The 20,091-nt window shown below is 33.3% G+C and overlaps 1 protein-coding gene across 9 annotated transcripts in view; it reads left to right on the forward strand.

Annotated features, from left to right (window-relative positions):
* The window catches only part of LOC110449776 (prominin-1-A-like), a 57,330-nt gene that overhangs the window by 32,053 nt on the left and 5,186 nt on the right, over positions 1-20,091 (forward strand). For 5 of the 9 annotated variants that reach the window (XM_021496849.1, XM_021496844.1, XM_021496847.1 and 2 more), the window contains exons 11-27: positions 526-602; positions 1,042-1,124; positions 1,951-2,103; positions 4,131-4,263; positions 4,648-4,757; positions 5,660-5,744; positions 6,136-6,279; positions 7,131-7,229; positions 8,146-8,220; positions 10,885-10,938; positions 11,562-11,642; positions 12,692-12,760; positions 13,250-13,342; positions 14,928-15,067; positions 15,533-15,559; positions 19,378-19,404; positions 19,952-19,987. In XM_021496849.1, coding sequence (XP_021352524.1) covers positions 526-602; positions 1,042-1,124; positions 1,951-2,103; positions 4,131-4,263; positions 4,648-4,757; positions 5,660-5,744; positions 6,136-6,279; positions 7,131-7,229; positions 8,146-8,220; positions 10,885-10,938; positions 11,562-11,642; positions 12,692-12,760; positions 13,250-13,342; positions 14,928-15,067; positions 15,533-15,559; positions 19,378-19,404; positions 19,952-19,987 — 1,486 coding nt within the window. Of the gene's footprint in view, positions 1-525; positions 603-1,041; positions 1,125-1,950; positions 2,104-4,130; positions 4,264-4,647; positions 4,758-5,659; positions 5,745-6,135; positions 6,280-7,130; positions 7,230-8,145; positions 8,221-10,884; positions 10,939-11,561; positions 11,643-12,691; positions 12,761-13,249; positions 13,343-14,927; positions 15,068-15,532; positions 15,560-16,495; positions 16,934-18,824; positions 18,863-19,377; positions 19,405-19,951; positions 19,988-20,091 lie in introns of all 9 variants that reach the window. The other 4 variants (XR_002462901.1, XR_002462900.1, XM_021496851.1 and 1 more) reach the window with 4 other exon arrangements.

Here is a 20,091-nt window from a genome sequence, read left to right on the forward strand (position 1 = left end):
GCATAAAATTATAATATTTGGCTGGTGACTTCCCGGGATAGAGCTCACCAAAGTTTGCAAATGAAAATGACCTCAGCCTACTTTAGAGGTCACAGAGGTCAAAAACATTTTAATGGATTTGTTCTTGAGAACTAAAAGGAATGGATTCATAAGATTTGGCTGGTAGCTTTTTGGAATAGAGCTAACCAATTTGAGAAGGAAAATGACATTGACCTACTTACAAGATCACAGGGAAAAATATGTCAAACGACTTCTGAAGAAGAACCGAAAAGCATAGAATCTTATAATAATATTTTGCTGGTAGTTTCAACAGATGGAGCCATCAAAGTTTGCGAGGGAAATATTTTTAGTGAAATATAATATTTAATGAGAATATTTTGCTATGACTGCTTAAATATTCAGGTGAGCGATACAGGCCCTCTTGGGCCTCTTGTTAATTTTTACAACAAAATAAAAGTTCTTAATTTTTCAATTATGCCTTTTAAGAAAAGATGATACTCATTGAAAAGTTTTGTTTACTTGCAGCAATAAAAGACAAGATTGATGAGTTTTCTGACCTGATCAATCCTCTTATTGATTCCTTATCCTCCGTGAGATCTTCTGTAAGTATGAAACAACTATAGATACAGTGTACTGTTAATTTGAAAAATATGTTTGATGCACTGGTTTTCTCTACCATATTGCTAATAAAAATGAGTTAATGACTTTAACTGCTTTTACCATTAAGTAAACCAACTTATAATCATTTAAAATATGTGAATCAATAATTGGAAAAAAGGTTTATTGCAAGAAATTTTTGTCATCTATAAGAAGAACACACTCTTATCTTATTGCATGCCACAGAACAAATGGTGGGAATATTGAATATAATAATGGCAGGAAATATGTTACAATGTAGAAATGATAAAATAATTGGCATATTTTGTAGATAATATCAATCACATTCTAGTGATGTCCCATTTGACAGGGCTTTATCTTTTTAAGTCTTTCCTAAATATATACCAGATATTTTACAAATTTTTAAATAAACATTTATTCCAGGTTTTGTCATCTGTTGATACTGATGCTTTACTAGATGATTTCTCTTCACAAATGACCACAGCTAAAACATATGATCAGTACAGGTAAGCTTACTAACTATAACACCTGACAACCTGATTCTATAAGACTCTTTCATGCCCAAGGGTTCAGGATAAGAAAATTTGGTCTAAAGGCGGAAATAGTTGAGATCCTCATCCTATATATATATATATCGAAATTGCTCCAGGCATGAACAGCTTTTTATAGCCTAATACATAGCAGGTGCTACTAAGATTGGCCTACTGGTCTGCCCCTCTATTAGCAATTTAGTTTCTGGGTCATAACATGGACAAATTTGATATTCCCACCCAATAACGATATATCCAATTGCTGAGCATAAAGGTATACACATATGCAACCTGAGAATTTGCCCTTATGTCTGGCCCTGTCACTGGGGTTTTATTTGCAATATAAATGCAATGAAAATGTTTTTTCCATTTTTGATGAAATATTTAGGTGATGGGGTACTCCCATAACATGAGAGGGCGCAGGTCGGCCTTTTTCCAATCGAATATGATTTTGCCGACTGCGACCTCTTATTTCCGAAGCACTAATTCTTTGATGCAGTTTCCGCCCGAAATCCGGGCGGAACAAAATCGGCTTGAAAAACTCACTTAAGTGGTTAACAGTTCATGACAACGATGTCTTCTCATGGTTTATATAATATAGATCTCATATGTATGCCACAGACACAAATATATAGTATATTACGGACTAGAACACTCAAAATACATGTCCATGTCGTTAATAGCACATCTCTGACCTACATTTAAAACATGGGTCTCCAGTGACATCAAGATATAATTCTTAATACATTTGTACAACAATTTCACTGTTTGTTATTAATGAATTATATAATCATGTTCACAGGTGGTACGGAGGTGTAGGCCTGGCATGCATTGTGCTGCTAGTTGTTGTCCTACAACTTCTAGGACTTGTCTTTGCCCTAATTGGCTATGATTCCAAGGTTGATCCTCGTGAGAGAGGATGCATGTCCAACTCTGGAGGAGAAATGTTCATGGCGTAAGAGTGATTTTTTTATTATATTAAAAGGAAGATCATATGATTTTAAGGTTTGCATTTACCAGGAAGTTTAGAAGTATAAATCAATCGTACCTGACTTATTGATTTAATCTTGTTTTATTATACATTAACCTAACTCCTAGGTATTTTCAAGTCACCATCGAAAGTTATAATATATTAATATATTTAGTAGATAATAAATAAATAAGTCCTTGCGAAGGAAAATATATAGTATAAAACAATAATTTTGTCAGATTATATATATAATATAATATAATATAATAAAATAATATAATATATACATCTTTGTTTTTAATATATTTAGACTGAGAGTTTCCCATTATGCATTTGGAAAGACCTTGGAACAAAATGTTTTACACATGATGTAAAACATTTTTTCTTTAAATTTTCTGATCACTGTTTCATGACGTCATCAATATTTGCTGAAATATCATGTAACAGTATTAAGTCCCAACTTAACCGGAGGAGACTTTATCAATTTGTTTATTTCTTGAACTCTCTCTGTGTAAGTCTGAGTCTGTCAGAGCATCAATCTGTCGGGAGCCTTTCTCATAAACTCTGTCAACTGCAATTGCCAAATAATGCGAATATTTGTTCAGATGTGGGATTGTCACATAAATAAATAAAATATACAACATTTGATATAGCGCCCTATACTATCTAGCTAATATAAGCCACTCTAAAGCACTTAGATACATAGGTATACAATTTATACAATTTGAGAAATTCACAGGAGCTGCCTTATCAGGCACTGACTACCACTAGTCCTATGCCATCTGGCTAATATCTCCTTAAGTGTGTATGTCTGCGTGTGTGCTGGAGATGTATTGTGTACGTATACGGTATAATACAGAAAGCTGGCCTGGAAATGGCGATCCATTGATTGCGCACATACAACACTTTGTTTACTATTCGTTGAATGATTGCAGATAGTGTTTATATTAAACTTATTGTGGTAAAGGAAATATGCCTATATATATATTGTGTTTACTGTTATAAGTATTTGTGCTGCAATAAGTGCCTCTCCCTTTATCTCAAAACTGAAAAAATACCCGTTTTGAAAAACGTACTCTCAGTTTATCTGCTAAAGATGTGCTTTCGTGACTTGTTATCATCATCATACTTCTTTGGACAGATTATAGCAATACATTTTACAATTCCTCCACATGCATATGGTTTATTAGAAGGACATCAACTTTCCTAAATGCTTAATTTGCCACTTTGTTTTAGAAGATGTGAAGTAGTGTACTTATTTTACAAACCTCTTGTGTGGTATTCCATCTTTGCGTATTGCAGAGTTATCTGCTCTTGAGAGCAGGTATTGATTGTTACGTCATTTGTTTGTGACAGTAACGTCATCAATTTTTGAGAAAACGACGTAATTTTCTCACACAAACCAATGACGTAACAATCAATACTGCTCACAAGAGAAGATACATTTTGTAACGCTGTAATACGCAAAGACGGAATAACTGATGAAGTTACATGTATGTCACCCTTACAGAAAAGCTATTGACAGTGTTGATCTTTTCCCAATCGGTGAACGGATATTCTTCTCTGATGAATTAGGTGTCTATACTTTGATATTTGTGTCAGGTGATATTCCTGACTCTTAGCATAAGCAAATGACCAACTAACCTTACATGATTTTAATTAGATTGTACAATTACATGCAAATTTTTCAGGAAAGCACGAAATACATTATTTTAAAACATTGATTATGTAATGTATTTGAATGCATTAATCAGTAAATTTACATAATGTACCTTGTCTTCCTGAAAATTTCCCTGAACAATGTCTATCTTAAGAATTAACAAAATAAGTGAGACTTGGCTTATATGCTAAACTGGTTTTTATTTTGTCATCAAATAAGGACCTTGATCTTCAGTTTTCAACATTTATAAATGGTTTGAATATTTAATATGACTAGTAAAATATACCAAGTAAATGTGCTGAGTTTTGTTGCACTAGAATATTTTAACTCGCCAAGTTATTGTCTGTTGCAGGTCTGTTGGATTTGTTTTTATCTTTTCCTCACTACTCATGTTGCTGACCACCCTAACTTACCTTATTGGGGCACCACTGGAGAGGTTTGTCTGTCAACCAATCACAGACTCGGATATGACAGACTTGGACAGGGTGCGCTTTATGCAGTAATATTAATCTGTTCAAAATTAAACATTGAGAAATTTGTATATTTATATTTATATATGATGATGAGTGTTTGTTGTTCATGTCTTTTAGAAATACCCGATACAGCATGGAATTGTGAAGCATGGTAAAATGAATCAGGGTAAAAATTCCATAATGGTAATGTGAACTGCTGTTCATTTTACCATTATGGCCAGACTAGAATGTTTTAGCAGAAACTTCAGTATATTTCACTTGGAGATGGTATATTAAACAAATATTTGAGTCATTTCTCTGGTCATTTCTGTTATATTATAAAAAAAATTGAAGCTTTCATGATTTTGATAAATTGCACATGATTTGTAAAAATGTCGTTTGCTGTTGGTGTTGTAGCTGGTTGATGAGGTGGCCTTCAAACAGCTGTATGGAGGTACTGGATCTGTGCTCGGAAAGATGCTCTACAGTAATTCTACCTATGACATACCTATCTCAGGACTACTCAAGTAAGATATACAAATAAGATGGTACCTTTTAGTGACACTGTTATATTTAGTTCATGAGCAACACTGGTAATGCTTCATCATCTTTGTGTGATTTTATCAAAAACTGGACAATCATGACATTCAGAAGTATAAATGCATTGACATCCAGTCAATTTTGCATTCAGGTTCATATATAACAAGGGACAAATTAATAAATGGTGGCTTTTAATGACTTCAATGAAAATATATAAAGTCATAAACTTTTTCATGCATCCATTTCTTAATTTTGTGAAATAGTCAATGTGCATAAGAAGTCTTTATAGTGAATGTATAGTTTAAAACTAAATAGACTTGACGTTTTCTGTACAAAATCCAACCTTTTTTATTCTCTTGTAACTTGATCAGGATCAGAAGCCAATCTTTTTTAATTCGGATATATATATTTGCCATCTTTTCCTCTGCTTCTGTTATAAAGGTATAGTGAAAGAGATTTGTCCTGGAAATTTGTAACATTATGAAAAGTTCTTTTTACACAACCAATTCAATTTTCTATGTGACATTTCGATCATAAAATTTTCTATGTTATTATGTGTCATTCTAAATTGAAATTACCTTGTGTTTACGCTGAGATGTAGAGACGTACATACAACACCTTCAAGTCCGAATATTAGGTGCCCAGTTAACACAATAAATGCTAGAAATATCATCGAGAAAGCACAGAAAGATCTATTGAAAGAGAGAATACAAGTTGTAAACAACAAAATTAATTTGTAACATGTTCTGTGCCAAATGGTTCGAAGAACATCAATCCTTAGTCCTATAAGTGTTTCAATATTTTTTCTGTACAATTCATTGGTAAAGTGTATTTCATATTTGAATTCCTATATCAGAAACAGAAATGCTAATGTAATTAATTTTTACAGGGATTGTCAAGCTAGTAAGACTGTGTACATGGCCTTAAAGGCAGACACTTATGTCAACACATCCCAGATAGACAACTACAAAACAGTAAGTAGTCATATACAACTATAATGCAGCAAGACAAATTATACACTGCAAGTCGTCACACACAGCTTTTTAAGAGTAATTAATTATATAAGATATTACAATTAAAATTGGGACAATAGTGCAACCCAGAGAGAACTTTATGATATGGAGTAATTCTTTGGGGTCAAGGGTTATTATCTAATAGGCATCTGGATAACACTTTAGAAGCTTCTGTATAAGGGAATTCACTAAAATACTCCCTTGATGTGACCTTCATTTAATGTCAGTATTTATAACGTGACTGCATTTGTGGGTATTTGCACTAATATGATATGATCGGTATCTCTTTATGCTAGTATTAACTTGTTTCCAGTTTTCATTAATAATTTGCTCATTTATCAATTCTGTTTAGGAATTTGATATTCAATCAGAGCTTGATAAGATTGACGATGCTGTCGACTTTTCAAGTATTGCTATTCTGACGCCGTCATTGCTATCGAACCTGGAGGACACAAAGTCTGCCGTGAATGTTGATTTTGCTTCCTATGCAGCAGAGGTATATAAACAGTTTTAATGTTTTATGAGAAGAAAAATAATGGTATATATACATGTAATCAATCATTTCTAAATAAACAAATGAATTAGTTAAAACCTTTGTTTATAAAGATTCTCTGATTTGATATTTGAATCTTTACAACTGTTTTGGTACTGATTTACATCATGTACTAATTATACAAAGTTTAACAGTGTAAATTACTTTCTATGATAGTCAATTTAGAAACTTTCAACACGCGATGACTTATACAGCATACATGAATGTATGATTAACAAATAGAATCTGTCTCTTATATGTGTGTTGTAGACAGAGATTTAATCTCAACTTGAGGGTAAGATTTTAAAGTATAGCAAGCGGCTGTGTCGTGTACTGAACTTCAAAAATCTTATCCCAAAGTTTGAGATTTCCATTTTTGCATCACACTGGAGTGATTCATAATTTTTCTTCCACATTTTCCGACTGTGCAAATTATTGTTGCAAAGGTAAACCCAATTAATTGCACGGTATCATCCTCAAGGGCATATGAAATGTGCAACAAGATTGATGACACTGCCCTAGTTACATTGTGTAAAATGATGACACAATGATCTACGTACCTTTCTCTAGTAAGTCAAAGGCAGGTTTATCTTTCCCTATCAAAATCAGGAATGCACCTGTGAAGTGTGGGAGAAATATGTCCCAACATGTTAAAAAACTGCATCTGCATGAATATTAAGTCTTAGTCAATTAGTGTTTTGCTAAGTTGATAATTAGGCAAAATTTGAATTCAATCCAAATGTCATATTAATCATATCTTTTGCATAAATCTATATCTCTTTAATACAATTGCCTTTCCTTTTCACACACTGTAGCTGAACAAAGATCTTACATCAACTAATTTGACAGAATTTGCTGATAGCTTGAGAACATTGGCTACTGCTGCTGGTGCTGCTGGAGAAACATCAACACAAGTGAGTATATTCTAAACCATGTTGTAATTAGTCCGTACAATATGGATCTGTATTCCCTATTACTATCTAATTATAAATTAGCAAAACATTTCCTTTAACAAATTCAGGAATTGATTGTTGTGGTTAAATACATGTTGTATGTATAATTAATTTGAGGTGCTTGCTATCAATGTATGATGTTCTTTGATATAATTGATTCAAATATTGTGTTTTGTGACTATTATATTAGTCATACAAGTTTCAGACAGGCAATATACGTTTTTAGAGTCATATAACCTTTCTTGGTTTTCTATTTCCAAACTAAGTACCAGAAATGGGAAACTCAGTTAGACCTCATGTTACCTGCCTTAAACCTGTATGACTATTTTGTCATATTGCAAACGTTTTTAGTATTTAAAAAGAAACGAAACACAGGAGTTTCTATTAATAAAATTGATTTGGTGCAACTGCAATTTTAGATGTAACAGCTTTTAAGTCATTAATCATCCAAATTTGTTTTGAGAATTTTTGGATAGTCACTCAGACAATGCAAGTTATAAATTATCCTTCTTAGCATGCATGTTTATATTACCTGAACAGCCTTAAAACTGATAATACCTGGCTAGCCTGATGTGCACTTTTATATAAAACTTGTTTTGAAATGAATAAAATCACTTTCAGTGTTATTAACAATCAAAATCAGCTTGATTTTTATCGGCATTATCATAATATAAACGGGTATTTCCTGGGTAAAGGTTCTGGATAAAAAAAACTACATGTGTCAAGCAAACATTATCACATGGTCACATCTTTCTGTATAACCTAGTATAAACTCATGTAATAAAAATAATACACCAAATTCATATAGTGCCCTATATGATTTGTAAAATTAAGCTTTTTATGTAGTTTTACCAACAGAAGTGTTTCTGTTTTGCAGAATGATTTGAATACTCATGCTGCAACTCTGGATACCATTCAGAGTACAGAGGTGGCTGCTCTTAATGAGGCAGTGGTAAGTATCCCACATCAATAGATAACACCATTCTCAATGGTAAATCAAGGTTTCCCCCGCTGAATGGCACATACAGGCTTCGTATTACCGTGTTTCTGTGTATTGAAGAAAAGGGGAAATGAATGATATTGCATCCACCCTATATTTGAGTCCTATAATAGGACTCAAATGTTCCTCAAGATTACTTTAACTATATGTAGGCACTCATTTCACAGGTGTGTAGTGTGAATCAGTTTAGTTTAATAGCGTGTACCAGTATATCATATATTCCTAAGAAGTTTTATTTTCACTTAATTCACGGCCTGAAAAAACATGGAAATTGAATGTTAACACAGCAAATTAAGTGGTATTAATTAATTGGTAGAAAGTTAGAACTTTTGACTATAATGGAAATGGTGCAAAATTGAAATCCTATTTGTTCGTTGAAAGTACATAATTACAAAAGTGTTATAGTGCAGTGCTATACATTATTTCCAAGGGTTTTGTTCAGGGATAGCATCGTTATTATGTACTAGCTTTACATGTTTCAAGACCTATTCTAACCTGCTCAACAGGTTCATAGAGTCTTTGTCTTGTCTACCAAGAATTCTGATACTAGTATGTTTGAAAAAAGAAGGCTTTGAAAATAGCTGACGAATTTCACTACTCTAAATGTGCATAATAAAAAATATTGACCTTAATATCACACAAAGAAATATTAGATTTTTAGGTCACCTGAGACAAAGTCTCAAGTGCCCTATTGCGATCGCCTTTTGTTCGTCGTCGTCCGTCGATCGTTCTGCGTCCGTAAACAATTTACATTTTCGACTTCTTCTCCAAAACCCCTGAACCAATTTCAATGAAATTTTGCAGGGACCTTCCATGGACAAAGGTCAACAAAAACAATGGCCGGTTTAGCCCCAAGCCCCCAGGGGCCTGAGGGGCGGGGCCAAAAAAGGTCAAATTGACTAAAATTTCAAAAATCTTCTTCTCAAGACCCAGATATGGTAGAATCAAAAACTCTTCATATATGGAAGGTGCTTTACCAAAATTGTGAATTTCTTGACCCTGGGGTCTCACGTTTCCCCCTGGGGAGGGGGTAAACTTTACTATAGTTTATATAGGGAAATCACATTTTGGACCAACATTTGTTTAATTTCCATTGGAAAGGATCAAATACTACCTAGCATTATATGTATTAGGTAGCAGTTTGATAGTATGCACATATGAGCCCTGCCTGACCCCCAGGGGCTGATGGGTGGGGCAAAAAAGGGTTGAATTGACTGAAATTTCAAAAATCTTCTTCTCAAGACCCAGATATGATAGAATCAAATACTCTTCATAGATGGAAGGGTCTTAAGGTTTATGACCCTGGGGTCTCATGTTTACCCCCTGGGGAAGGAGGGGGGGGGGGCAAAATTCATTATGGTTTATAATGGCAAATGATACTTTGAATATTACATGTTAATAACTTGATTGGAATTATAACCTTGAGTTGACAGTTTGATACTTTGAAAAGTTTGAGCCAGCCCTACCCCTAAGGGCTGTAGGGTGGGGCTCAAAGGAGTCAGTGTGCTAAAATTTCATCATTTTCCTTGTTTAGAATCAGAGGTGCTAGTTTCAAATACTTTTTAGTCTGAAATCTTTATGCTATATGCTTTGGGAAAATTTCAAAAATCTTCTTCTCTAGTTACAAAAATGCCAGGATCAAATACTACCCATAGCTGTAAAAGCGTTTGGGTGGTTTATAAAAATTGTGATTTTCATGTCTACCAGGCCCCCCGTTTGCCCCTGGTGAGGGGGTGAAATTTAGTATAGTTTATATAGGAAATATACATAATAGGCCATATCTTTCTAAGTTTTGAACGGAGTTTGCTCATATTTGACAGAATTACTTGTTAGTGGAGGAAGGTCTGCTGGTATAATTTTTGTGACCCTGACCCCCTAGGGGGCTGGGTTTGGGGTGAAAAAGGAGGCGAGTGGTTTATATACTTTGTGATTTTCATGTGCCCCAGGTCCCTCGTTTGCCTTTGGGGAGGGGGTTAAAGTTTGGTATTGTTTATATAGACAATTTGACTAATGAACAGCCATCACATACTTTTTATCTCCAACCCAACTAATGTGCTAGTAATAGTAACAACCTTAATAATTTATGAATTATAAAGTCTCCATAGTATTAGTAACACTTCCATGTTCTTACCCTGCATGTCTGAATCAGTTACAAATTGGCATTACAGAGCAAATGTAAATATTGTGTCATGATTGCTTAAATAACCAGGTGAGCAATACAGGCCCCCTGGGCCTCTTGTTATACAATGTTATGTGTAAATGTGCAATAAGGTCAAATTCAGTTACTTAAAATTGAAAAGGTCCTGTATACTAGCTGTCAAAATACATTGCATTGCTCTACCTTATCCACCAATGTTTTTCCAGTGGTAGATGGCATTTGGTGGATTTTTGGGATCCCAACATCCAAGATTAGCACTGGTCAAAGGTTAAGGTCACTTTTACTAAAAATGGGTGATATTATACTATATCATACAAATTGTGGCTAATAGTCTGGTCATTTTTCCTTGTTAGTACATGTATTATGTTTGATTGTAAATTGCATGTTGATTTAATACTATTATCACAACATGAAGATACATTCTTTTTCTCTTAATATTTGTTTTCTATATCTTTTAGGCTAATCTTACAAGAGACTTAGATAACATGGCGAAAACTGTCAATGGCACATCGGTAAGTATATGTTTTGCAGGGATATGCTTCTGATTATAATGTTATTTTACCTTAGGAACCTGACAGGGGTGTCTATTTTCACAAGTGAATTTTAAGCTTGTAATTAGCATATATATATAGTATTAATTGAAATGCATGCATTGGGTAATAATGTTAGCTGGAATTAATCTTGCATCCGTTGATCAACTTGCTTTGATAATGAATCTATCATAAAAGATTTTGTCTAAATTTAAGTCCTCATACTTAAGATTGGGATATAATAGTAATAAAAAAAATACCGGGATAATACACCTTTCACAATCAGTTAACTATTACTATTGGTAGATATCGTATTAGGACATTAGCACATTACTCATTTCTTTTCCTTTTTTTTTCATTTTCAGCTTATGGTTTCCATTGAATATACTGTCATAATCTTATTACAAAGTGGAAGTTAAATCCAGATACATAGTGCCTAATTGGTCAACTTTTATTCCCAGCTAAAACTAGCGGGACTCGTGATCAGTGTGGACATTTTTTCTTTTTTTTTGTCTCACTGAATGGTGGTAAAACCAGATTGGAGGTTGATTAACAGTTCATTAGTTGACTGTATAGATTTAAAATTTGTTTTCTATTTTCTTCAGGCCAAAGTAGACAAAGTGATTGAATGTCTCAACCAGACTGAGCTGTATATACATGCCAACACTTCAGCCCTCCTCGGAACGGTCAGTAATCTAATCTTCTGTTGATTACTACAAACATTTCTCAACTCTGTGTAATACCACTAGCAATGGTTCATTTGCTTATGTAAGTTCTCAATTGTCTACAGTTAGCACATGTTGAATGTTTGAATAGATAGGAAAATACAGATGGCTTAAAGGTGACTATCTTGGGTTAAATTTCTCAGAAAGTACTGTGGGAGATCTTTCTCAAATTTCACATGTGTAGGTTCCTCATGTTCCATAGATGTGGAAAATAATAAAATATAATGAGAGTTAAAGTTTGTTATCACTATATCCAAAGAATTACTTGACAGATCATTCTCAAATTTCTTATGTAAGTTTTCCTTGTTACCCACTAGATATTGTGCTAGTAAATAGATCAAACGACAACCTCATTGTGAAAAAATGATATCATTCAATGTCATATGAAATTTAATCAAAAGTTACCACTAAATGCAAAATTTTCATTTTACATGACTCAATCCCACAGATAATGAAGAGGAAAGATAAATCTATCATAGAACCATTGACGATAGTACGATGGAGGGTGCCAAGACCCCTCTAGGATATCTTGGTTTCAGTAGTAACACATGCAACTCAAGCTGTCCATACAATATATAAATATAAATGTTTGCGATACTATGTCCCTACAGTGATATTTTTCTATATTCACACATACCCGTATGTTAATATGTTATTCTGCATGCTTTCATTGGTGCTATTTTATGGAATGTAGTATTTGGTATTTCCATCTGTAATGAAAAGTAGCACTTTTCTGTTATTGAATATTGTAATCAAGTTATTATAAAATTAAACAGGCCTTGGGTCATATTGCTCATTTTGTCTCTCATGGAATTCAATTTGATAAGTTAATTTGGTACATGTATATCAATATAGATACAGCAAGCATAGTATTAATGCTTACTGTTTTAATCATGATAGTAATTTTTATATATTTGACACATTGTTTCAATAATATACTTGAATAGCATATATAATTAAATGATATCGGTAAACATAATACACTAGACATGTACTTACTCTTTCTACAGCTGGCCACAAATTTTGCAGATAGAATATTTGCTTCAATAGATTCCTTTATCAGCAAACTCTTTACTGCTGTAAGTATAATAGTTAAAATGTTGATATTCAATATTAATAACACTGATAGGATCACTTTGGACAATTAATTTAAGAAATTGTTCAGTTTTACAGGATCGCAATAAAAAATCACAGTGAAACACATTCACAGATTATCAATCACAAAAAAAAAAGAATTGGTGAAAAAGGGAAGTTTGTATGGTTTGTTTACAAATTTTGAATCAAAATAACAAATAATTGGATAGGATTAATAAAATAAGAGTACACAGATAAATTGTGTTCAGTACTGCAGCTTCGGAGGCTTTGGGTCAAAGCAATGGTTATAAGGTAATTGGGCAAAATCTTGCCTAGATACAAGTTCTTTTTCTTTTTGTTTGCTTGTAAATTAAGACATCAACTATTTTTCCATATATATAACTATTGACTTTTAATTCTAGTCTATTGAAAGCTAAAAGATAAAAGAGGGTGATAAAAAAGTTAGGAGAGCTCAATAACTTTTTATTTTTCAGCTGAAGACTGAATTGGGAAAGTGTGACCCAATCTGGAATCTATACAACAACTTTTTTGTTATCACCCTGTGTGGATACACTGTAGACACTCTGGTATGTAACTTTTTAACTTCATCACTAGACGATTTAAAATAAATTCATGATCAAGTGATGTTTTATGCAAAGGAAAGAAAATGATATGGTAATAATATCTGTCAAATTCCCTGCTTTTTCAAGTACTCATTTTAATCTTAAAACTACAGAGTTGTTTATGATGGCATGAAGTCAAGTACACTGTAACAACACATGTTTTTGATTCATGGCAGTGTATGGCTTATGGTTGAGTTACCTAACATTCATATATGATAACCAGAAAATCATAACGTTGTTAAAATATTTAAAATAAATGTACCCTATCTAAAGAATGATGCATTGTATTTTTTGTAGTACTAGGGATATGAGTGATGATTTCATCTTGTATAGATATTGCAGTTGAGTGCCAGCACTAGATTTGAAGAAATAGTGTATCGTCAATTAGAAATAAATATTATTGTTTGTATTGTCACAATAATTTTTAGGTCACCTGAGCTTTAGCTCAAGTGACCTATTGCTATCCGTTTTCGTCCGTCGTCGTCCGTCGTCCGTTAACATTTTACATTTCAAACTTAAAGTCAAGTTCTGCTGGGCCGATTGAACTGAAAGTTGGTAGGAATGATCGCCTCATGGTCCTGACAAAGTGTTGTTATTTTTTGGGTCGATCAGAAATCCAATATGGCCACCACGGCCGCCATTTTGAAAACCTATTTCAAACTTAAAGTCAAGTTCTGCTGGACCGATTGAACTTAAAGTTTGTAGGAATGATCGACTCATGGTCCTGACAAAGTGTTGTTATTTTTCAGGTCAATCATAAATCCAATATGGCCGCCACGGCCACCATTTTGAAAACATATTTCAAACTTAAAGTCAAGTTCTGCTAGGCCGATTGAACTGAAACTTTGTAGGAATGATTGACTCATGGTCCTGACAAAGTGTTGTTATTTTTCAGGTCGATCAGAAATCCAATATGGCCACCACAGCTGCCATTTTGGTAAACTATTTCAAACTTAAAGTAAAGATCTACTTGGCCGATTGAACTGAAACTTTGTAGGAATGATCGAATCATGGTCCTGACAAAGTGTTGTTATTTTTCGGGTCAATCAGAAATACAATTTGGCTGCCATGGCCGCTATTTTGCTACTAAGTTCTAATAGGCCGATCTCACTTAAAATTGGTCTAGGAATGATCAGCTCATGGTCCTGACAAAGTTAAGTTAACATTATACTATTTTTTACTCAAATTGGTACATATTTCAACCACAAAAATAAATACTGTTAACTCAGGTGACCGTTTAGGCCCATGGGCCTCTTGTTTTTGTTGAAATCCTTTCAGTATTTGAAATAAAAAAGTAAAATAAAACACAAAAGGCAGGAATCTGTCTGTGATCCTATACACTAAACCAATGTTGTCATTCAGGAAACAGAAATGAATAGCATCGCAATGGAGAACAATTCCTTGGCAAGGGAAGTAACTCTTAGTTAGTAAGCCTATATAATTAGGGAGCTTCAGTAGAAAAAACAGGGTTTAAGTGGAATCTTCTGCATGTTTCTAACTGATGCAGTGGCACCCTTTACCATTACCTTGAGATTTTTCTGTGTTACAGAATGGATTTTGGTTTGGCTTGGGATGGTGTCTATTCTTCTTCATACCTAGTATCATCTTCGCTGTCAAACTCGCTAAACACTTCCGTCGGATGAAAGAAGTGGAAACTGTAGATGAACATTTTGAAGATCCTAATTATGAGTAAGTCTGTTTGATAAAATTTGCAAACCTTATTTATATGATAACATTGTTTGATTATATTCATTATTCAAACACAAAAAGTTGATTTGTAAGAATTACATTTGATGAAAATTTCAAATGGTAAACATATATTTTTTATTACAAATTTTGTCAAATTCTTTTCTTGATGAAAAGCAATTTTTTGCAAGTAAGTTTAGTTTAAAAATGAAACTTACTATTTTTGTTTTCATCATCTTAGAAACTTACATTTATGTTGGAGTTGAAACATGTTTTATTATAAAAAATAAGTTTATTACATTCATTTCCAATCAACTCTGTTCTGGAAATAATATTTATCAATGGTTTAAATTTCCTGTTATGTTGCTCTGATAAATCTTCTTGGAAAAGAAATAGATAAATCATACAAGACTTCAATTAATTTTGTAGTTCAAATATCTTTAAAAAAAATGTTGTTGTTTTTTACAGAAAACGTCCAGTGCCTGAGCAGAAACGGTAAGAAAGAATATTTAAATCTGATACACTTATATACATACCGACAAAAGAAAACAATTATGCAAGTTTTAAAACTAGTAACTAATTATAAGATTGTATGGTTGGTATTTTCTAACCCAATATAATGAGTTATAAATAACACCTTGCAACATCAGATGTGTAACATCAGTGTGTTAAACTTAACTCAGAGAATTATAATAAAGTGCAGTCATTAAATATCATAAGTTTCCTTAAAAAACATAAAAAATACTGTGAACCAAATGCTTAAAAAAACAGCAGTCGTTGTGAACAAATTAAAAGAGTACCATTAGACCGAAAATAAAGAATTGGCAATTTTTGTTTATTTTAAGAGGACTGTTTGGCCAAATAATAAGAATTAGTAATACTGTGTAGGAGTATCATTTATCCAAAAATATATTCCGTCTTTGCGTATTGCAGAGTTATCTTCTCTTGGGAGCAGGTATTGATTGTTACGTCACTTGTTTGTGAGAATAACGTCATCAATTTTTGAGAAAACGACGTAATTTTCTCACACAGACCAATGACGTAACAATCAATACCTGCTCCCAAGAGAAGATAACTCTGCAATACGCAAAGACGGAATAGTACTAAGAACTAACAATCATTGTGTAAATTGTATTATGAAAACATTGTTTGACAAGATGCTATGGCTAAATCTAAGCAACATCAATACTAATATAAAAGCATTCATTGTGTATTCTATCTAGGAATACTGTTAAACAAATATTAAGAATTAGTAATCATTGTATATCATGAGAGTTCTGTTTGATAAAATACTAAGTAATAATGTTGGTTGTGTATAGCAAGAGCACAGTTTCACAAAATACAAATAATCTTTGTGTATTGTAAATATGTAAGCTTTTTAATCAAAGTCTAATAATTAGCAATCATTGGATATTGTACATACTGTTTCAGTGAAACCGCAATCACAGATGGCAATACTACTGTTTATGTTGTGCCCGATTCTTCAACAAACCCACCTATAGAAATCCCATCAAATAACGACAATTTATAAAATTCAAAACTAGATAGCCCTCCCCCTGGTTCAGGTCTTACACCAGTACCAACCCTGGAAGAATTGTACCCTAAAATTGATGGTACTTTCCCTAAACCAACTTCTTCCCTAGAGGCAAATTCAGATCAAACAGCAAATACACCTACACAACCGGGATCTTCCCAGGACAAATGGCGCCCACCCTCTGCACTTAGTAACAAATCTGTCAAGGACATAACACGCCCATCCACTGCACTAAGTAACACATCTGACAAGAACAAGTCGCGTCCTGTCTCTGCACTAATTAACACATCTGACAAGAACAAGTCGCGTCCTGCCTCTGCAACTAGTAAAAAGTCGTAAGTTCAGCAAAATATCCTTGATAGCTAGACAGGTCCACCAACCAAACTTGAAATCCATGCTGTTTTTTAATTTCGATGGTAGACTTAGACTGTCGTCATATGTTATTACCGTATTTGACCCACAATGGGCTTATGTTCCTATGTGCTAACCTCTATACCCATTTCCCAGCCTTTTGTTAGGCGCTTAGATTCCAGTATTCCTCTACAAAGACACCTTTATTTATTTATGATAAATTGCCTTACTGTCGTAGGTCTTTATTATTTTGTTGATTTATTGCTGTACATTTTACTGAAACAAACAGCTAGAGGAATGTTTGCTAATCAAATTGCAGGTTTAATTTTTTCCAAACTAATGATATTTTCCCAAACCTGTACATGTGGGAACACTGATGAAATTTTCCAACTTTTGCCAAATGCCGATGATATTTTCCCACTTTCTGCTCAGGGACCCTTTCCTAAAATAGCTGGCAAAACCCCTTGTTTCGGAAAGTTTAAAACAGAATCTGTATACAAATAAAACTAGAAAAGAGAGAGTCATGCACACGTTACCATTGTTCTTATAATGACATTGTCTAAACCTTTGCTTTATAATTTATAACATGTTATTGTTAAGATGACTCGTTTTAATTGGTTTGAGCGTGTACACTGATGAATAACCTGCCTTAATGTTAACTGGGATTTCAGTGCCCTACAACCTAGACACTTATTGGGTTGAATACTGTAGTATAGAATGTGTCTCGTATTGGTGTACTAGTTGGTGTTGAAAACTTTCTATGAATTCTCATTAAATGTCAACTTGTTGGTCTTCTTAAAAAATGGAAACTATCTTTTTCTTCATATTATTACATAATGGTTGCCCCCACATAAGACATTCCTGCCCAAGAAACCACCTGTCTATATCTAGCACCTTCCTTATGATGTCTGTCCTTTAGAGCTTCTTTCATTATATAATGTTAACCTGTCTGTAAAGATAAGGACAAATTGTCTTTAAAAATTAGGACACATTATCTTTATGTGACCGTTTTGCATTCTCACATTTTCGTTAATCATGGAGTTCAAGTATCTGGTTTGGCCTGTATTTTGTAATCAGCAATCACATGTATCCGTTTAATCCAGAAAAATACTCTTCGAGTGACTGCACAGCTTAAATTATATAAAATTACATATCGTTTTGCCATTTTCACATGATACTGGACCATTCATTCCAGTACTCAATAAAATAACCACACAAGCTTATGGTGTATCAAACAGGCAAGAGTTGATAACTTTTAAATCCACGTGTTTCATGCATATATGCAGTACACAGACCAGCTGTCACCTTCATCAGACAAATGATCATTCAAAAACGTCATTTGCCAGATTTATGGTAGTACAGAGTATGAGAGAGAAAAAAACTTAGTAACACTGGTAACAGAATGGTCATCGTAGACCAAGTGAAACAAACAACCATGTGTATAAATAGCATTGTTTGTAGGTCTCCTGATAACGTTAAATCACAATATTAAACTCAAAATTCATAAATCAGTTATGGTTCCAATAAAATCATTTTTAGCATAACAGTTTTCTAAAGAACACGACTGTGAAACATTTAAACATATTTAAAATGTTTGTAGTGTTAAATGGCGCTTGTGTCTTATTTGTAAACCGTAGTTAGTTACATATACAAATGTTAACTTTCACTATATCATGTGTAGAAACTAATATAGACTTTAATCTCGAACCATTATACAAACACGGGCAGCTTCATATAAATAATGATGATTCAGGCAATCTGTGTTCGATGTTTTCGCTCTCTGGTAGACTTGATGTATTACACTGTTGGTGCTGCTGCTTATCAAACATTTGCTCTGGCTCTCAAATTCATTTGTAATTACTGATTAATCGCTAGGTACAGAAATCAACGGAATAATTTTTGATTAAAGGAAGGTAAACTAGTTACAAATTTGTTGCAATATTCATCAGTTGGAAATACGTTTGGTTCTGTTTGTTCATTTTATATTTTTTTCTCTTTTTGCTATATTTTGCATGCTTTATTTGTTCTTTTTTAAAATACTTTATTTCTCAAGTCTTGATTTGTGTAAAAATATAAGGTAGCTAACATGTAACAAGATGGTATGATCTTAATTGATTTTTTTTGCATGTTGAAGGAGAAAAAACTAAGACAAATGTATGTTGATGTTCTATAGATATTTTAACTTGCTAACAGCTTTGTAACTCATATTTGGCATATATATATATGTTACCAAATTTTAAAGGTGTAATTACATGTATGCGGGTGTTACGTTCAGCTACACATAATTTTCGGTCTTATTTGATTTGCATTTGCAGCTATTTCATAATATATAAATACGACTTTTATTTAATTTGAAATCTACATAAGCTTATTTGTTATTTTTTCTGTATTTGATTGACCCTGCTATTTCTCTCTTTTCCCCCTCCAGAATTGACCATAGGCCTGTGTTCAAAGGGTGAGTACATTGCCGTGTACATTTGGAATATGTTATAAGTAGTACAATGTAGAACATCTCAACAGCTGAACTTTCTCAAAATCTTAGAAATCTGTCGATATGATAAAAATGGCAGTGTCACTTGATATGATAGGTCAAGTTTTACTCAAATTTTATCTTGCTGTTAAAACAAAAAGGCGTCGTCTGTATCACTGTATGCAGATATATCTACGCTTGCATAATAAAAATGGCACATACATGTTATATTGGTGTTGACCCATATTACGTACAAATAGGTTTCGTTACATATACATGAACTGCACATTACCGCCATTCTGCAGATATTTTTCAACTTTATGTGTAAATGGAATACTAATTTATAAATGATCAGCATACTGCTTACATAATGGAAGTGCTCTGTAAACAACGTGTTAAATGCGTGTTACCATGTAAGTGTAAACAAATTAATACAAAAATGTTTTGAATATTAAGACATTCACTCTAGAGGTGATACAGTTAACCAATTTTAGGGTGCTAAGCTACGTATACCGTGTCAACTTTTTTCCAGGTTTACTTTTGCTTCTGTTGTCAAATTACCTAAAAGGTATTGTTTGTCTGTTTACAGAATTGTGTGTGATAACAAGGCAATAACTCACTGGGGGAGGGATGTGTGTTATTATGGGAAAGTTGTGGAGTGATGTAAGGAGG

Source organism: Mizuhopecten yessoensis, unplaced genomic scaffold, assembly GCF_002113885.1.
Source record: "Mizuhopecten yessoensis strain PY_sf001 unplaced genomic scaffold, ASM211388v2 scaffold4819, whole genome shotgun sequence".
Classification (NCBI taxonomy): Eukaryota; Metazoa; Mollusca; class Bivalvia; order Pectinida; family Pectinidae; genus Mizuhopecten; species Mizuhopecten yessoensis.